This window comes from Engystomops pustulosus, chromosome 7 (genome assembly GCF_040894005.1).
Source record: "Engystomops pustulosus chromosome 7, aEngPut4.maternal, whole genome shotgun sequence".
Taxonomy (NCBI): Eukaryota; Metazoa; Chordata; class Amphibia; order Anura; family Leptodactylidae; genus Engystomops; species Engystomops pustulosus.
The window spans coordinates 21,122,983-21,142,113 of NC_092417.1; the positions used below are offsets into that span (position 1 = coordinate 21,122,983).

The following is a 19,131-nucleotide window of genomic DNA, read 5'->3' on the forward strand; positions in this document are numbered from 1 at the left end:
CCTGTACCCCAAGTGTCAGCGCATCACTGTCCTGTACCCCAAGTGTCAGCGCGTCACTATCCTGTACCCCAAGTGTCATTCTATGCTCCAAGTGTCAGCATGTTACTGCCATTTACCCCAAGTATCACTGTCCTGTAACATAATTGTTCATATTCTAGGATTTGATTGTGCCTTCTCCCTACTCCAAACACCTCCATGAATCGTGTACATACTTCTCATATATAACCCATACACACAGTAATATCTTCATTTCATGCGTGAGTTGCAGCAAGGGTTAATGTCTCAATCTGGAATCATTTAGTCTGTAATCCCTTCATCCCTCAAGAGAGACGTTCCTTCACATCCAGATGTATTATAGTGAAAGTGTAACCAGTACATGAAGCAACATGGGTTTCATGTCATCTCCGGACCATACTATAGACACCAGAGATCAGGCCGATCATGTCACAGTGCACAGATACAAGGACTGGAACTGAGGAGTCTCTGACACCTTGAGACCCCTCCAAGATACACAGAGGAGCATGGAGTTATTGTAAAATGCAGGACTGGGTTCACATAATTATGTAGATTTAGCCTTAGAAAGGATTCTTTAATAAAATATAGCAAAGAGCCTCATGTATATCCAAGTCCAGACCCTGAAGGATCTACAGCAGCGGTTCTCAACCTGTGGGTCGGGACCCCATTGGGGGTCGAACGAACAAAACCGGGGGTCGCCTAAAGCCATCGGAGCCGCAATTTTATTGTGTTTTTACTGCAAGTTGCATGGTTTGGGGTCACTGCAACATGAGGAACTGTATTGCGGGGTCACAGCATTAGAAAGTTTGAGAACCACTGATCTACATGATCTTGAGGAACATCTAATGAAGAAGTGAAATAGCCATGGAGGAAGACCTAGACATAGCGTCCAGCTCTAACACCTTCACATCCCTACAACATGTATTCACCATTTGGCAAGTTATGTGTAGAAGAAAACATCTCATTTCCATATGTGATTGGATTGTATAAGTTCCTAGATTTTGAGTCATGGTTGCAACCTATGCTCTATGGTGTCTACCATGTATGACCAATTATGATGTCCTGTTGGGTTCTTGCTTGTGCCATTTCCCAACTGTGATAATGTCTATTCCTTGGTGTCCAGGTGCTCCGTTCCCTTGGTTGTGCTCATACATTAGATGAATAATTACCAACACCATTGATTTTGCCAGGACTAGTTGACCATCAATATATATAGCAGTGTCCCGAATCTTACTCAACAGTAGATTGTCGACAAAGGAAGATTGGGTTATTGGATTTCAACAAGCCCAATCTGACCCAAGCTCATTACCCTCTTCCCATTCAGACCACATGCACACTCAACCAAGATCCTATGAAACTCACATAGCTACACCATCAAGGAAGATCCAGCGTCTTTTGATGACCTGGTGTCCATATAAGTTTGGAGAGTTATGGCCATAGGAACGAGTCTAAAATCTTGGACTAAGAGTGCCATCAAACCTAGACGGATGCCTTGGTTTACTCAGGGTTGCACCAGCCAGAAGACAAGTTGAGCCTCTTGCCTCAGACAGCACCAGATTCAGCAAGATGGGGGGCAGCATCAGAGGCATGGTAATCTGCTACAAAGCAGGACCTACCACTTGTGTCTCTTCACACCTGATATCATCACGGGGGTGCGAGACACTGCATGAACCCATTTACTAAAAAAAAAATATGACCTGATACATTACTGAAAAGGCGCCGTTCTATAGATCTCCTCAGGATGCAGGGAGTTTAGTTTCAACCCTGGGCGTAATGGGTAATCCCCCCTCATCCCTTGAGTGACGACGACCTATCTGTCTGACCTTTACTCCTCGTGAAAGAAGGGGAGTCCTCTACAAGGTTATACTGTCCATGATATGCAAATTAGCTCTCCACCAGATGGAAGAAAACGTAATCAATGTCCGACCCTTTAAAAAGCCAGTAACAGGAATTGTATGGCGTGACTCGGAAGCGTCACATGACCCTGGACCGCCGAGTATTATCACATATGGAGTCAGCTATGGATTATATATAGTCTTTAGGTCGCACTTACGGACACATTCGTCATTGCTCTCATAGTAACCCTGGCAGCAGCGGTGCCTCTTCCTGTAGTCAATCTTCACTCCATGCCGGTACGCTGTGCGGTACATGATTCTGAAGGGAGACATCAAGAGACAGTAGTCATCATTTCTCCTGAAATACTCTGTGCTGCTGGAGAACTTTCTCTCATCTGTCTGTCCACCCCTCATACCATGACAGAGATGCTGTTATATGCAACCATTTCTTTATCACCTTCATCCCCAGGATACTGCTAACCTATATACATTCCTCTCCTGAAATACTCTGTGCTGCTGGAGTCTTAAAGCCCATTCACTATCCATCTTTATTAAGAGTTATATTCAGTCCAGGCCTGATGGAAATATCAACAAAAATGGACAAACTATTGCCAACCACAAACCAGCCCCAACCCCCCTTCCTGAAATACTCTGTGCTGCTGGAAAATGATATTCCTTCCACTATTTATACATCTCATAATATGATACTCCTCTGTCACTCTCAGTTCCATCCTTATTGGGCTGAAATGGACAGCATCTCCTCCTAAAATACTCTGCGCTGCTGTTATCCTTTCCATTATCAGTTGAAATGAATGAAAACCAGATGTGAGCGTGTAATAATCGGAGGACGTAGGAGTGTTTTATATACATGGACGGATCACGTAGATTTATATGGTTAATCCTGATGGCGACATATAATAAATCCCATCAGCCTCACACATTCCTGCGCCGCTATATACAGGGGAACCTGCCAGATGTGCCGGAATGGGGGGGTATTTATCATTAGGCGGTTCCTTGGGACAGTCCTATGTCTATTTTTTGAGCCTCGATGCCCATCAGATTTATTATAGTGTCTTTTTTTTCTCAAAAAGTCCCAAATAAGTCTCAAAATGCATAAAAAGTCCCAGCACATAGACCAGCAGGGACTGGAGGGACAATGAGACTTTTCTGCAGAAGTCCCAAGTGATGACTCTGACTTTGGCTTTGCTCGGTGTTGCACTCGCAGTAGTTCTATGTTTAGGCCAGAATTATGAAGAGGTGTATATAGTCCTCTGAGACTTTTTAGCAGTGAAGAGTCTCAAAAACCCTCAATGAGACTACTTTGAGACTTTTTTTTACACCAAAAGAAGCCCAGGAAAACTAATGATAAATAACCCCCACTGTATCTAAGCGTCTCAAGTGTGACACCGTTTATTGTGTCTTATTGTATCATACCTGATACTGTATGCAGAGCAGCTGTATCTAATGCTCTCATGTGTGATACTGTCTGCTGAGAGGATGTATCTAATGCTCTCATGTGTGATACTGTCTGCTGAGCTGGTGTATCTAATGCTCAGATGTGTGGTACTGTATGTAGAGCCTCTTATGAGTGGTACTATTTGCAGAGCTGGTGTATCTAAGCCTCTCACGTGTGATACTGTCTACAATAACTAGTGTACCTAAACCTCTCATGATACCGTCTGCTGAACTGCTGTATCTAAGCCCCTCAAGCCTCTCATTGTTGATAATGTCAGCTGAACAAGTGTGTTTAAGCCACCCACGTGTGATACGGTCTGCTGAGCTGGCGTATCTGAGCCCCAGATGTGTAATACCGTTTGCAGAGATGGTGTATCTAAGTCTCCCATGTGTGATACTGTCTGCTGAGCTGGTTTATCTAAGCTTCTTAAGCGTGATACTGTCTGCTGAACTAGTGTTTCTAATCCTCTCATGTGTGATACTGTCTTGGGAACCGGTGTATCTAATCCTCAGATGTGTGGTACTGTCTACTAAGCTGGGGCATCTAAGCCTCAAGGGCGTTATTAAAGGAAGTAAATCCTCTCTGATATGTATCTAACACTCAGTTTACAAAGCTGGTATGTATCTAATCCTCTCATGTGTGATACTGTCTTGGGAACCGGTGTATCTAATCCTCAGATGTGTGGTACTGTCTACTAAGCTGGTGCATCTAAGCCTCAAGGGCGTTATTAAAGGAGGTATATCCTCTCTGATATGTATCTAACACTCAGTTTACAAAGCTGGTATGTATCTAAGCCTCTCATGTGTGATTCTGTCTTATGCGATTGTGGATCTAAGCCTCAGTTGTGTGATACTGTTTGCTAAGTTTGTGTATCTAAACTTTTCATATTTGATACTGTCTGAGAAACTTGTGTATCTAAGCCTCTCATATTGTGATGTCGTCTAATAAAATGGTGGTTCTAAGTTTCAGTTATGTGATACTGCCTGCCGAGTTTGTGTATCTAAACTTTTCATGTTGGATACTGCTTAATAGAATGGTCAATCTAAGTTTCAGATGTGTGATACTGTCCGAGGAGTTTGTGTATCTAAAATTTTCTTGTTAGATACTGTCTGATAAACTTGTGTGCGTAAGCCTATTATGTGTGACACTGTCTAATTTGATGGTGTATCTAAGTATTGCATGTGCATATCAGGAGGTAAATTCTCTCTGATATGTATCTAACACTCAGTTTACAGAGCTGGTATGTATCTAAGTCTCTCATGTTTAATTCTGTTTTATGCGATTGTGGATCTAAGCCTCAGTTGTGTGATACTGTCTGCTGGGTTTGTGTATCTAAACTTCCCAGGTGTGATACTGTCGGTTTCTATGTGTGATTCCATTTACTCAGTTGATGTATCTAAGCTCACTATGTCTGACACTGATTGGATGATGCTACTACACATGTGATAGGTGTGGATTCAGCCAATCCTGTTTCTCAGGACAGAGACCCCTCTACATAGAAGCAGGGGTCAGTGATCGGACATGGCGGACCCCCTATAGTCGAAGAATATGGAACAGGATCCCCCCCTTGTCTTGATCTGCAGGGGTCCTAGTGACCAGCCCCTCTCGTGTAGCCATGGGGGTCACTTACTTTGGAGGAGTGCAAGCCTTGAAGTAACTCCACATAGTGTCACAGGTGTCAGGAGACGATTGGCTGTACGGGTGGGCATAGGATTCCTTCACGGCCGTCGTATAGCTGTTAAAGACAATGGCAGATTATTGTTTATCTGGACTCATTTAAAGGGATAGTGTCATCTATGTCCCCACCATATCCATTATATACTCATATCATTGTTACATATGAAAAAGTTTTTAACATTTCTATAAAATTTATCATTGTGGATTTATAGCCCTTCAGAATTTAGTTCGTTCATTATGGGTGGCGCTGTTGCATCAGAGTCTGTGGCAAAATCTAAATTTTTTACAGTGGTGAGTGGTAGTATTGCAAGTCAGTAAAAGAAGATTTTAAAGGGAAAAAAATGATCAGGGGGGTCAAATGGGATTTTTAAAGTTACAGACGCGGCTAAGTGCCGGATACAGGAAGGTGACGGGGGCCAGCTGTTTCCTCTCCAGGCAGTGATAGCCCTTGGCTTATTAGATCTATAGACTGTGTACAACACATAAAGAGAACTGGGGTAACCCCGACTCCTTGCATCTTACCTCTCCCAATAGCTGCAGACATTAGGACCATTGACTTTAAGGGATGTTCCAGTCTGGATATTCACCAACCACAGTAGCCCTGGTATCATGGAGGGCAGCCCCGGCAGCTTCATCCTGGAAAATAATAAAAGTGGGATATATTTCACATGAAAGTGTCTCATACATGTTCCATATCCAAATACATAGCATGGAGCGACCACCAATCAGCTAGGAGGCGCTGTGTAAACACAGGAAACCAGTCGATGGAAAACAGGAAGTGGATCGTACAGAGGATGTTTTGTCGCTGAAGACAACCGTGTTTGGGCAGATGGAACAATTGGCATCCAGTCAGAAATCTAACAAGACAAGCCACGCCGAAGAGCCACACAAATATTACAGCATCAACATCACATGTCCGCCCCTTTAAAGCTGCACTAATGAAACCTCCTTTAATTTTATTATAGCCGCCGTTTTCCCACGCTGCTTCGCTCAATAAAATTACCGAGCACCATATGAAGAGGTGTTTGCGTTGCTATATTCACAGATAAACGTGGGCTGTCATGTGGACGTTACATTGTGAGTGTAAGAATGCATTTATCATGCGATCGCCGCTGATCCCCCCCCCCCCCAAAATCAATTTGGCGTTAGCCTTTTTAAAATCAGTACCGTCATTCAAAAGATACAGCCCACATTTATATGTCCTGTTAGTTCTTGCTAGTCAAGTGGGCGGTGACTTTTTATATTCATACAAAACACAAAGAAATGAAAGGGGAACCGCCCCCTTGGCTAATATGAAATGATACACATTAAAATAAGTGTTTGAACACTTCACATCTAATCCACAGTGGAAAAGAAATAAAACCATAGATGTCCATAGATTTAAGGAAACCTACCATCACATCCTTTACAAATGACATGAAGAGGCTACTAGGGTATGGAGTGGCCATGCCGTGGAGCAGAAGATAGGGTAGAAAGGCTACAAAGAGGCTCCACGGCACGACTACCTCACACACCAGTAGCCTCCTCATGTAATTTTGATATATACAAGATAAACTTTTCATCAAGATATCGGCCAATCAAGATTTTGAAATAAAAAGTAAAGGAATCTCCGTGATGGTAGGTTTCCTTCAAGTTATATGTGATGATGAGAAATCACACAGGCAAAAAGTATTAAACACATGAAGAAAGAGAGGTGCAAAAAGCCATAGAAGTCAAGACACCAGCTAAATTCTGTCAGTAATTAGGAAGCAAAAACTATTTTATGTATTGTACAGGATTTTCAAATCATAAAATGAATAACTAATTCTATTATATCTCTATCCAATCACAAGAGGAGGGGTTCGGCAAGGACCACCCCTCACAATCAGCCTAAGGCATAACTTTATTTATCAGTAATTTAGAGTTTATCCAGACCCTTATTTATAGACATCAATTAAGCACAAAAAAACCCCCAAAAAGAGTCAAATGAGCCTGTGCTTTCTGCCCAATAATCATCCCGCAGATGAAATAAACGTAATGTGCCTGGAGGCGTCTTATAAAATCGTGTTTCCCAGGCAAAATTCAAAGCCTATGAATGGGTTTAATAAAATCCTCGGGATCTTGATTTACTTAAAGGCCCATTAGAATTTTTTTTTATTCCCTTCACAAACTGATCCCAGAATTTGGCAGAGGTTTTGGAGATGATTAAGTTTGACGAGAGATTGTTTGTCTGTGACCTGGAACGTATGAATCTTGGATGCAGCGACCACCCAGAGCAGCAATCACTAATTCCCGCACGCCACCCCCAAAATAAAACAGCGCCGATACTTCAGTCCCCAGGACAATAGAAGGTGGGAGGCAGTCAGGGGGTCTTTGGGTTGGGAAAAGAATTCTGGGCTTGGTTCATGCATGCAGTTTTTTTTCACATGTGTTGGATCTGTGCCTACAGCTTACAGAGGTATAGCGAGGAGCGGCCGCAGGACAGAGCGGGGGCGGACAGCAGGACTATCAGATGCTGTGATATCCAAAGCTGCTGAGCCTGCAGATTTCTCTGCTGCATCCTGAATTGTAACCCTTGTCTGACTTCCCCTGCTTGTTTACTGACAACATATATCTGAGATCAAATGTGTATGTGCACACCAACACATAGAGCCAAACACACAGAACACCCAGGCTATACACTATAACTACTGTAGTACTGCCCCCTATGTACAAGAATATAACTACTATAATACTGCTCCCTATGTACAGGAATATAACTACTATAATACTGCCCCCTATGTACAAGAATATAACTACTATAATACTGCCCCGATGTACAAGAATATAACTACTATAATACTGCCCCCTATGTACAGGAATATAACTACTATAATACTGCTCCCTATGTACAAGAATATAACTACTATAATACTGCCCCCTATGTACAAGAATATATCTACTATAATACTGCCCCCTATGTACAAGAATATAACTACTATAATACTGCCCTCTATGTACAGGAATATAACTACTATAATACTGCTCCCTATGTACAGGAATATAACTACTATAATACTGCCCTCTATGTACAAGAATATAACTACTATAATACTGTTCCCTATGTACAAGAATATAACTACTATAATACTGCCCCCTATGTACAAGAATATAACTACTATAATACTGCCCCTATGTACAAGAATATAACTACTATAATACAACCCCCTATGTACAAGAATATAACTATTATAATACTGCTCCCTATGTACAAGAATATAACTACTATAATACTGCCCCCTATGTACAAGAATATATCTACTATAATACTGCCCCCTATGTACAAGAATATAACTACTATAATACTGCCCCTATGTACAGGAATATAACTACTATAATACTGCCCCTATGTACAGGAATATAACTACTATAATACTGTTCCCTATGTACAAGAATATAACTACTATAATACTGCCCCCTATGTACAAGAATATAACTACTATAATACTGCCCCCTATGTACAGGAATATAACTACTATAATACTGCCCCCTATGTACAGGAATATAACTACTATAATACTGCTCCCTATGTACAGGAATATAACTACTATAATACTGCCCCCTATGTACAGGAATATAACTACTATAATACTGCCCCTATGTACAGGAATATAACTACTATAATACTGCCCCCTATGTACAGGAATATAACTACTATAATACTGCCCCCTATGTACAGGAATATAACTACTATAATACTGCCCCTATGTACAGGAATATAACTACTATAATACTGCCCCCTATGTACAGGAATATAACTACTATAATACTGCCCCTATGTACAGGAATATAACTACTATAATACTGCCCTCTATGTACAAGAATATAACTACTATAATACTGCCCCCTATGTACAGGAATATAACTACTATAATACTGCCCCCTATGTACAAGAATATAACTACTATAATACTGCCCCCTATGTACAGGAATATAACTACTATAATACTGCCCTCTATGTACAGGAATATAACTACTATAATACTGCCCCCTATGTAGAAGACTATAACTACTATAATAATAGAAGTGTATAGATGTTGACCTCCATCCATCCTTTCCACCTTAGGATGACACTGATGTCCCACACCTTCTCCATCCCCCAGTCCTCCAGTCACATTACATTCTCCACAATGTACAGAGATCTGGCTTCTCCCATAATGTGCCATTGTTCCTTTGTTCCGTGTATCCCTTGATTCTCTTGCTGCAGTCCATAAAAGTGTCGATGATTGGGTCACACCTCATTATAATAGCAGATTATAAAGAGACACATCCGTTGCGAGAGCACTGGAAAGAACGAGTGTGAACCATCAAAATGGAGTCACGGAAAGTTTTCATCCACAGCCGGATTCTTTTCTACAGTTTTGGCTGGATCTCCGCCTCGCTCTGTGACAGATTGTTTTGGAGGAAAGTAGGACATTATGTGGGAAAGAAAAAACAGTGGACACAGAATGGAAATGTCTGTACAATAGAACAGGTAGAACATGGCTCATCAGCATATCATTCTATTCATCTAGTCCACCAGTGGTGAAGCTCTGGAGATGTTTCTACTCAATGGACATTTTTCTGATCCTGTTGAAAACCTCTACAATAAGTTTTCGAAATCCACCAGGCTCCTTTAAAGTCTACTTACTGTTGTTATGACATCCTAGGTGGCACCCTATGACAATCGATGATGATGACATGAAATATCTGGATTTCAATTGTCAAGAGTGGCCACTAGATGAGCACCCAGGCTATAATAGCATGGTTGGAACATTGGGGCACATTTACGTACCCGGTCCAGTCCCAATCCATGTGTTGTCAGATGAGGATTCGGGTCTGCCGGGATACACTAAGGTCGTGCGCCCGATATCCAGCAGGTGTCGCTGCTGCGCCGAGGTCCGCCGGAGTTCACCTTCTTCTTCCCGATGCATGTAAGTGCGTGATCTTGCGACACAAATCGTTTTTTAAATTCCGTGTTTTTTCCGAATCCGTCAGGATGTCCGACGGCCACGCACCAGATTTCTGTCATGTGATTGCGTCACAATCTGATCACCTTCGCCAAAATCCCAGGGCAATTCAGAGCAAAACGGAAATATTTGGGAAACCCTTAGTAAATGAGCCCCAATGTGTTCATGTTCCACCACAATAAAGGGGCTGCTCTTCATTTTGGTGCCGTAGTTGGTCCTTTTATTACATAACACTGAATAAGTATAAAGATCTTTCTAGGCCTCAGTAAGTTTGAATGACTAAGAGGAAGTGGTGGGTCCCATTAGGGGGCCATGAAGATGCCTATATGGGGCTACCACCACTGATATATAGATATTGGTTGAATTCATATATAAATATTGTGGATAATATTGCTCTTTAAGATTCACCAATCATCTGTAACACATGGACTATGTCAGATATCCATCAGCGATTAGGGGGATATCTGCCAAAGCAATGTTTGACATGAGCGCTGGTCATGCTGGAAGGTTGTGAGTGTGAAGGAGTAGTTCTGGATTTCATTACAGTTTCTGAATGAAGAACGTTCCCCCTCGCTGCTCCCTCGTTTTGTGCAGGAAATAAACTCTTTCAGGATTTTATTACAGCTACTTCTACTGTGGGAATCAACTCGCGGGTTTGAATCATATTATGTCACCCTAACTCAAATCTACGTCTCCGGCACCAGATGGGCAACGTCTGCCATTGACTTTAGGATTTGTAAAGATATTTGGCTCATTTACTAAGGGTCCGAATCGCGCACTTTCGTTGGGTTTCCCGATGATTTCCGATTTGCGCCAAATTGCCCCGGGATTTTGGCGGATGCAATTGGATTTTGGCGCATCGGCGTCGGCTTTCACGCGACAGAAATCGGTGGCAAAACCCGATGGATTCAGAAAAAACGCGGAATTTAAAAAAGAATTTGTGTCGCTTGCACTTACATGCACCGGGAAGAAGCAGGTGAACTCCGGCGGACCTGGGCACAGCAGCGACACCTGGTGGATATCGGGCGCACGATCTTAGTGAATCCCGGCAGACCCGAATCCTCGTCGGAGAACGCACCGCTGGATCGCGAGTGGACCGGGTAAGTAAATCTGCCCCATTGTGCATTTTGGATGTCTTGTAAACGTTTTTAAATGGGGGTCACTGCCCTTAGCCACAACCAGATTGGGTTATCTGGTTCCTCAGGTGTCTTTAGGTATTGCTGCAAACACAAACACCCAATGCATTCGTATTGGGAGCAGCCCATGTTCTACGTGTGTTGAAAGCTATCATAAAATGAGATCTTTGAGACCTGATCATTTTTGGACCTACAGTCAACCTTGATTACAATGGACAGTGGTGGTTCCAAAAGAACTTGATCCAAGATAGTTGAAATGTTCTTTAAAGCCGTCACAACAGGAGATGCACTAAAGGTGCATAATCTTTGACCTATAGCTATTCCTCCCAGTTACTTCAAATATGGACCAAACATACATGTGTTTTCAATAATGAAAACATTTGGAGACACCTCTGGTGATGACTCATCTCACTTGAAAACAAAATGTTCAGGATATTGAAATACATCAGTGAGACATCTTCATGCACATCTGATGGTTGGCTGATCTCACCAATGTTGGCAAATCCGTGGATGGATAAAGGTATCCATTCACATATTCAGTAGTATCCCAACCCAACACTTTGACCAAAACTGGCCAACAAGTTAAAGTATATGCGACTGTCAAGGCTGGTGGTAACTATCAGATAAAAAGAAGGGTTGGGCTTTTTTCCATTCAACATGACCAAAGATAAGCCACCTCAAGTATCATATGGCAGCTATTCCTGATCATTTCTTCTGAACCTCAACATTCAACATCTAGCCATGTCTATACTCTTTCCATAGACTTCAAGACTCCCAACGAGACTGTGACTTCATTTATCGAATTGACTGTTCTCCACAGAGCTCATCACTCATGGTCTCCAACGCTGGAGTCTCATACACTCATTGCCTCAAGCAGAATGGCCATAAGAGAACAGCAACCAGATGTTTGGTGTAGGAGGTGATGATTCAGCATATCGAGAGGTTAATTAATAGATTCTGGGCAGTTATTAGACTTATGAGACTCTCTACGAAAAAAAATCATATTTGGCGGCCAGCAACACATGGAGGATGTTAATGGACTTGCAGTCATTGGGTCTTCATGCCAGGGGCAGAGAGCATGCAGAGGAGGTCAAGGCCTTTAGCCTTCATGTTTTGGATTGTATGATATGATCACTGTCTGTGTCTGGTCTCCTGTAGTCACACTTATTAATTTTCATTTTTAGCATCATAGTCATTGATGTTTCCTTCACATTTGCTGACCCTCCCTGTTCTGTACAGTCATGATGAACTTTCTGAAACCACAAGAGACCAAAGCATCTGCTCCAGCTCCTGGAAGATTGCGAGTAATGCAAGAAATAGTTGTATCCAAGGTCATTTTTCATGTACAAATAAGTGATAATGAAACCACAGCTTGGGCACGGGACCATACATGGTCAGTGTTGGTATTAGAGGAGAACTCCTTCCTATTTGAATGTCTAGATGCTATGACAACACTGCTGTCTATGTTCCTCGTAGGTTTGTGTCAACAGAATGTCATAATACTCTACTAAACGATGGGAACATTGATAGGTGCCTTTCTCATGACTACACTATCCCACCAGGAATCAAAGATGTAAGCGTTGTCTATAGGAAACTTTCTAAAACTTGGAATTTACATGGGTTCCCTACCCACACTAATCAAACTAATGGAAACTGAGGTTTAGACTAGCAATGTAAACAGGGAATATGGAGGAAAGCCACCACATACCAGGGACTAGGAAAATGAATACTTAGGCACCAAGAAGAAGGACAGTGAACCACTAGGTGATAGAACGGACCACCAATGACTGAGGCAATTAACAACTAGACAACTGCGATAAATGCACTGGTTTTGTATACTAAACCTCTAAAACATTAGACAATAAGTACTGGAGTACCCAACCACTAGACACCAGGGAATAGGGCATTGAATCACTTAACAGCAGTTACTACAGCACTGAACCACTAGATACCAAGGACAAGAGCAATAAGCCTCTAGACACCAGGCATAAGTGCAAGAAGAACTAGACTCTAGGTACCAAAGCCTATACCACTAGACACCAGGGACTAAAGCCTGTACCACTAGACACCAATGCCTAGTGCATAGACCACTAGACACAAAAAACTACATGGACCACTAGACACCAGGGACTACCAGGGACTAAACCCTTCAACACTAGACACCAATGACTAGAGCATGGACCATTAGACACCAATGACTAGAGCACATACCACTAGACACCAATGACTAGAGCACATACCACTAGACACCAATGACTAGAGCATGGACCACTAGACACCAATGACTAGAGCACGGACCACTAGACACCAATGACTAGAGCACATACCACTAGACACCAATGACTAGAGCATGGACCATTAGACACCAATGAATACAGCACGGGTAACTAGACAACAATGACTAGAGCACTGAACCACTAGACACCACGGAAAAGAGCAATAAGCCTCTAGACACCAGGCATAAGAGCATGAAGAATAAAAACTAGGTACTAAAGCCTGTTACACAAGACACTAGGGACTAAAGCATGTAGCACTAGACACCAAAGACAAGAGCAATACATCTCTAGACATCAGGAACGAGAGCAGGAAGAACTAGACACAAGGGATTAAAGCATGGACCATTAGACACCAACAACTAGAGCATGGACCACTAGACAACAATTACTAGAGCGTGGACCACTAGACATCAAGGACAAGAGCAATAAGTCTCTAGACATCAGGTACCAAGCTTGTACCACTAGACACCAAAGACTAGAGCCTGGGCCACTAAACACTAATGACTAGAGCATGGACCACTAGACACCAATGACTATATCATGGACCACTAGACACCAGGGACTAGAGCCTGGACCACTAGACACCAATGACTAGGGCATGGGCCACTAAACACCAATGACTAGGGCATGGACCACTAGACACTAATGACTAGAGCATGGACCACTAGACACTAATGACTAGAGCATGGACCACTAGACACCAATGACTAGAGCATGGACCACTAAACACCAATGACTAGAGCCTGGACCACTAGACACTAATGACTAGAGCATGGACCACTAGACACTAATGACTAGAGCATGGACCACTAGACACCAATGACTAGAGCCTGGACCACTAGACACCAATGACTAGAGCGTGGACCACTAGACACCAATGACTATATCATGGACCACTAGACACCAGGGACTAGAGCCTGGACCACTAGACACCAATGACTAGGGCATGGGCCACTAAACACCAATGACTAGGGCATGGACCACTAGACACTAATGACTAGAGCATGGACCACTAGACACTAATGACTAGAGCATGGACCACTAGACACCAATGACTAGAGCATGGACCACTAAACACCAATGACTAGAGCCTGGACCACTAGACACTAATGACTAGAGCATGGACCACTAGACACTAATGACTAGAGCATGGACCACTAGACACCAATGACTAGAGCCTGGACCACTAGACACCAATGACTAGAGCGTGGACCACTAGACACCAATGACTAGAGCATGTACCACTAGACACCAATGACTAGAGCATGGGCCACTAGACACCAATGACTAGAGCCTGGACCACTAGACACCAATGACTAGAGCATGTACCACTAGACACCAATGACTAGAGCCTGGACCACTAGACACGAATGACTAGAGCCTGGACCACTAGACACCAATGACTAGAGCGTGGACCACTTGACACTAATGACTAGAGCCTGGACCACTAGACACCAATGACTAGAGCATGGACCACTAGACACCAATGACTAGAGCCTGGACCACTAGACACCTGGGACTAAAGTCTGCACCACTAGACACCAATGAGTACAGTATTAAACTTATTATACGCCAGGACTTCAGCTTTGTCTTCTCCCATGAATCATTTCCTCCTTGATAAAATATATTTTCCCCTCTCCTTTGTTATAAAGGATCTCAGTCTAAACATGAACATTTTAGAAATTAAACAGGACTCCGACTAGAATGATATGACTGAAGAGCCATCAAAGACTCAGGTCTATAAACACACAGTGAGTAGAGCCCACCCTGCCTGAGCGGGGGCCCCGGGAGGCTTATAGGATAAGCAAGTGGGTATGTGTCAGACATATATACGGGGGAATGGGGGGCCCCTACATTTCATCCTTTGACCCCTCTCCCATAGTGAGTGGCAGCGCTCATTATATATAGCTGTGTGATATACATTACATCAAGGGGCCCCCCGACTGCCTGACAAGTTCATTGAGAAATATGCAGAGTCTAATCCTCCACTGACTACAAGGTGAAATACAAGATGTAGCCCTCAAAGGGATCCTTCAAACTTAACTGTACCATAAAAAGTTCTACACCTTGTTTTATTCCATACATTGTGCTTCACCAAGATCTCTGCTTGCTGTCAGTAAATTGGATGCCATCCCCCAGGCCCTGCTTACACAGCTCCCAGTGGTAAGACCTATGAATTGGGGTGAGCCCTCTATGGGTGGGACTCCCTTGGATTCTGTAGAACGTCTCTGATACAATTAGAAGCAGATTGTCAGTAATCATTGGCCGCACGGCTGGCTCCACTTTCTGCCCACTAGTTTCAGCTTTTTGGATGACGCTCTTGGCCTTAATCTGTAGGTTTTATCCAACTTTTATACAAAAAGAAAATAGAACAAACACTGATCCCGATAATACAGTAAATATGCGGGTCTGATGGACGACACAACTAACTCAGGATCAGTACCGGATAAGTAATGTCATGTATGTACACAGTGACTACACCAGCAGCAGAATAGTGAGTGCAGCTCTGGAGTATAATACAGGATGTAACTCAGGATCAGTACAGGATAAGTAATGTCATGTATGTACACAGTGACTGCACCAGCAGCAGAATAGTGAGTGCAGCTCTGGGGTATAATACAGGATGTAACCCAGGATCAGTACAGGATAAGTAATGTCATGTATGTACACAGTGACTGCACCAGCAGCAGAATAGTGAGTGCAGCTCTGGAGTATAATACAGGATGTAACTCAGGATCAGTACAGGATAAGTAATGTCATGTATGTACACAGTGACTGCACCAGCAGCAGAATAGTGAGTGTAGCTCTGGGGTATAATACAGGATGTAACTCAGGATCAGTACAGGATAAGTAATGTCATGTATGTGCACAGTGACTGCACCAGCAGCAGAATAGTGAGTGCAGCTCTGGTGTATAATACAGAATGTAACTCAGGATCAGTACAGGATAAGTAATGTCATGTATGTACACAGTGACTGCACCAGCAGCAGAATAGTGAGTGCAGCTCTGGAGTATAATACAGGATGTAACTCAGGATGAGTACAGGATAAGTAATGTCATGTATGTACACAGTGACTGCACCAGCAGCAGAATAGTGAGTGCAGCTCTGGAGTATAATACAGGATGTAACTCAGGATCAGTACAGGATAAGTAATGTCATGTATGTACACAGTGACTGCACCAGCAGCAGAATAGTGAGTGCAGCTCTGGGGTATAATACAGGATGTAACTCAGGATCAGTACAGGATAAGTAATGTCATGTATGTACACAGTGACTGCACCAGCAGCAGAATAGTGAGTGCAGCTCTGGAGTATAATACAGGATGTAACTCAGGATCAGTACAGGATAAGTAATGTCATGTATGTACACAGTGACTGCACCAGCAGCAGAATAGTGAGTGCAGCTCTGGGGTATAATACAGGATGTAACTCGGGATCAGTGCAGGATAAGTAAAATTTAAAAAATGATGCAACATATATTTACTAAGAAACTAATGAATATTATAGAATTTTTTCTGTATTTATTTGTATTATGCCTGTAGTATAATAAGCAGTGACCTTTGTATATGCATTTCTGTGTTTCTATTTGTAGTTATGGTTTGTTTCTCTATATTCACATGAAGGATATGACGTAATTGCTACAGGTGTAATGTATTCTGAACTCCGCCATGAGTAAGGAACTTTTCTGAAACGCGTGGGCGTTTTTTATTCTGGATATCGGGAAAACAAAGAAAATTAAGTAACATCATGTTTGTACACAGTGGGGCAAATTTACTAACGACCTTGCGCCAGTTTCAAAAGTTTCCAGATTCTTGAAGAAAGGGCCCCACAAATCCTGAACCTGGCACCCCCTGCACACTACACAGGCACTGTGCAGTTACCTGTGTAGTGTGCAGGAGGCGCCAGATTTAGGATTTCTGGCGCCCGTTCTTCATGAATCTGGTTCCCCCTTGCACTGTCCCGACAGAGTGCACCAACCTTTTTTTTGGTGCACCTTTAACTTGGGGCGTGCAACACATTTCTGTTATAAATGTGGCGCACATTGTCACATGATGACTAGTGCAGCCGCAACACAAAAGGTTTGTGTGTTACACAAATGTGGCACTGACCCTTCTTAAAGGGCTTCTACCACCAGGATGAAGGATTGTGAACCAAGCACACCTACATGTTTGTGTGTGCCCCCTCTGGCAGGATCTCCACTCCTTATAGCTTCTTATGACCTTGTTTTTTAAAATTTATGCAAATGAGCTTGAACCTATGGAGCCCAGAGCCCCTCAGGCTCATTTGCATCATTTTTAAAATCTTTTAAAAATAAAACAAAATCCTTAGAAACTAAAAGAAGAGTAGAACCTGCCAGAGAGGGCACATACCTGTATGTCGGTGTGCTTGGTTTACAATCCTTCATCCTGGTGGTAGATTTCTTTAAATACATGTGCAAGCAGTTTGCACTGAAAAGATTGTGCAAAGTGAGACAGAAAACTGGAGCACGGACGTTAGTAAATAAGGGCCTGTGACTGCACCAGCAGAATAGTGAATAACTCTCTCATTACTCTCCTAATGACAGCCCAGTGACAGGCAGACCCTTACAGTATATACACATCCTATAGCAGCCTCTATGTCTATATTTATGGCTGCTGGAGATGGTAATCTCTGTACTGAGTGATAGAATTCAGATGAGGAGAATTGTCCGCAGATCTGCCAAAAGGCGTGGAGCGTGTGGGAGTAGATTGACCGGTCCCCAAGGCCTTGGATAATATCACAATCTGGTTTTCATTGGGCCGGATCCCTTGTTAGCTGGAATGCTGAGCGCACACTGTTACGCCATATGTTGTATGTTCTGTATCAGGACCGCGGGCAGATGGCACATCTCACATCTGTGCCCTGTCATGTAACCAGGTGTATCCATCCTAGAAATTGTCATTTCCTGAAAAACTCTGTGCTGCTGTGGACCTAGCACCAGTCTTATCTGTGTCCTCCTCATGACATGTTACTACCTCTGGCACACGCTACTCTGTCCTTACTAGCTGAAGTGATCCCATATGTGATAACCACAGCTCAACCCCTCTAAAGTGACTAGGATTGAGATGCAGTACCACACACAACCTGCGTAAAGACGTGGCGCTGTTTTTTTTTCAGAAACAAAAAACTCAACTTTTGTCTACTCCAAGGCCACCCCTTTAAATAAAACATATCCTAAATATGACTTGGATACATGGATCACACATGAGAAACGTAGATATACTAGCTTGCTATAGAGTACCACACAATAAACACAAAAGAAACATAAATGAACCAGACTATTAGATAATATCACACATAATGGGGGTCATTTACTAAGGGCCCGATTCACGTTTTCCCGACGTGTTACCCGAATATTTCCGATTTGCGCCGATTGTACCTGAATTGCCCCGGGTTTTTGGCGCCCAATGGGGCAGATTTACTTACCCGGCCCGTTCGCGATCCAGCGGCGCGTTCTCTGCGCTGGATTCGGGTCCGGCCGGGATTCATCAATGCAGTTCCTCCGACGTCCACCAGGTGGCGCCGCTGCGCTGAAGTCCGCTGGAATGCCTCGAAATACACCGGCCTATCCAGGATGAAGGTGAGTGAAATTTTCGCGACACAATTTTTTTTTTAAATGCGGCGTTTTTTTCCGAATCCGTCGGGTTTTCGCTCGGACACGCCCCACGATTTCTGTCGCGCACATACCGGCGCCGATGCGCCACAATCCGATTGCGTGCGCCAAAAACCCGGGGCAATTCAGGTACAATC

At 43.1% G+C, this 19,131-nt stretch overlaps 1 protein-coding gene across 1 annotated transcript in view; it reads right to left on the reverse strand.

Moving 5' to 3' along the window:
• PEAR1 (platelet endothelial aggregation receptor 1) overlaps positions 1-19,131 on the reverse strand; it is an 87,010-nt gene that overhangs the window by 46,889 nt on the left and 20,990 nt on the right. The window contains exons 3-5 of the mRNA XM_072115036.1: positions 5,506-5,619; positions 4,937-5,041; positions 2,069-2,169 (exon numbers count right to left, since the gene is read on the reverse strand). Of these exons, the coding sequence (XP_071971137.1) occupies positions 2,069-2,169; positions 4,937-5,041; positions 5,506-5,618 (319 nt within the window). The 5' untranslated portion in view covers position 5,619. The remainder of the gene's footprint in view (positions 1-2,068; positions 2,170-4,936; positions 5,042-5,505; positions 5,620-19,131) is intronic.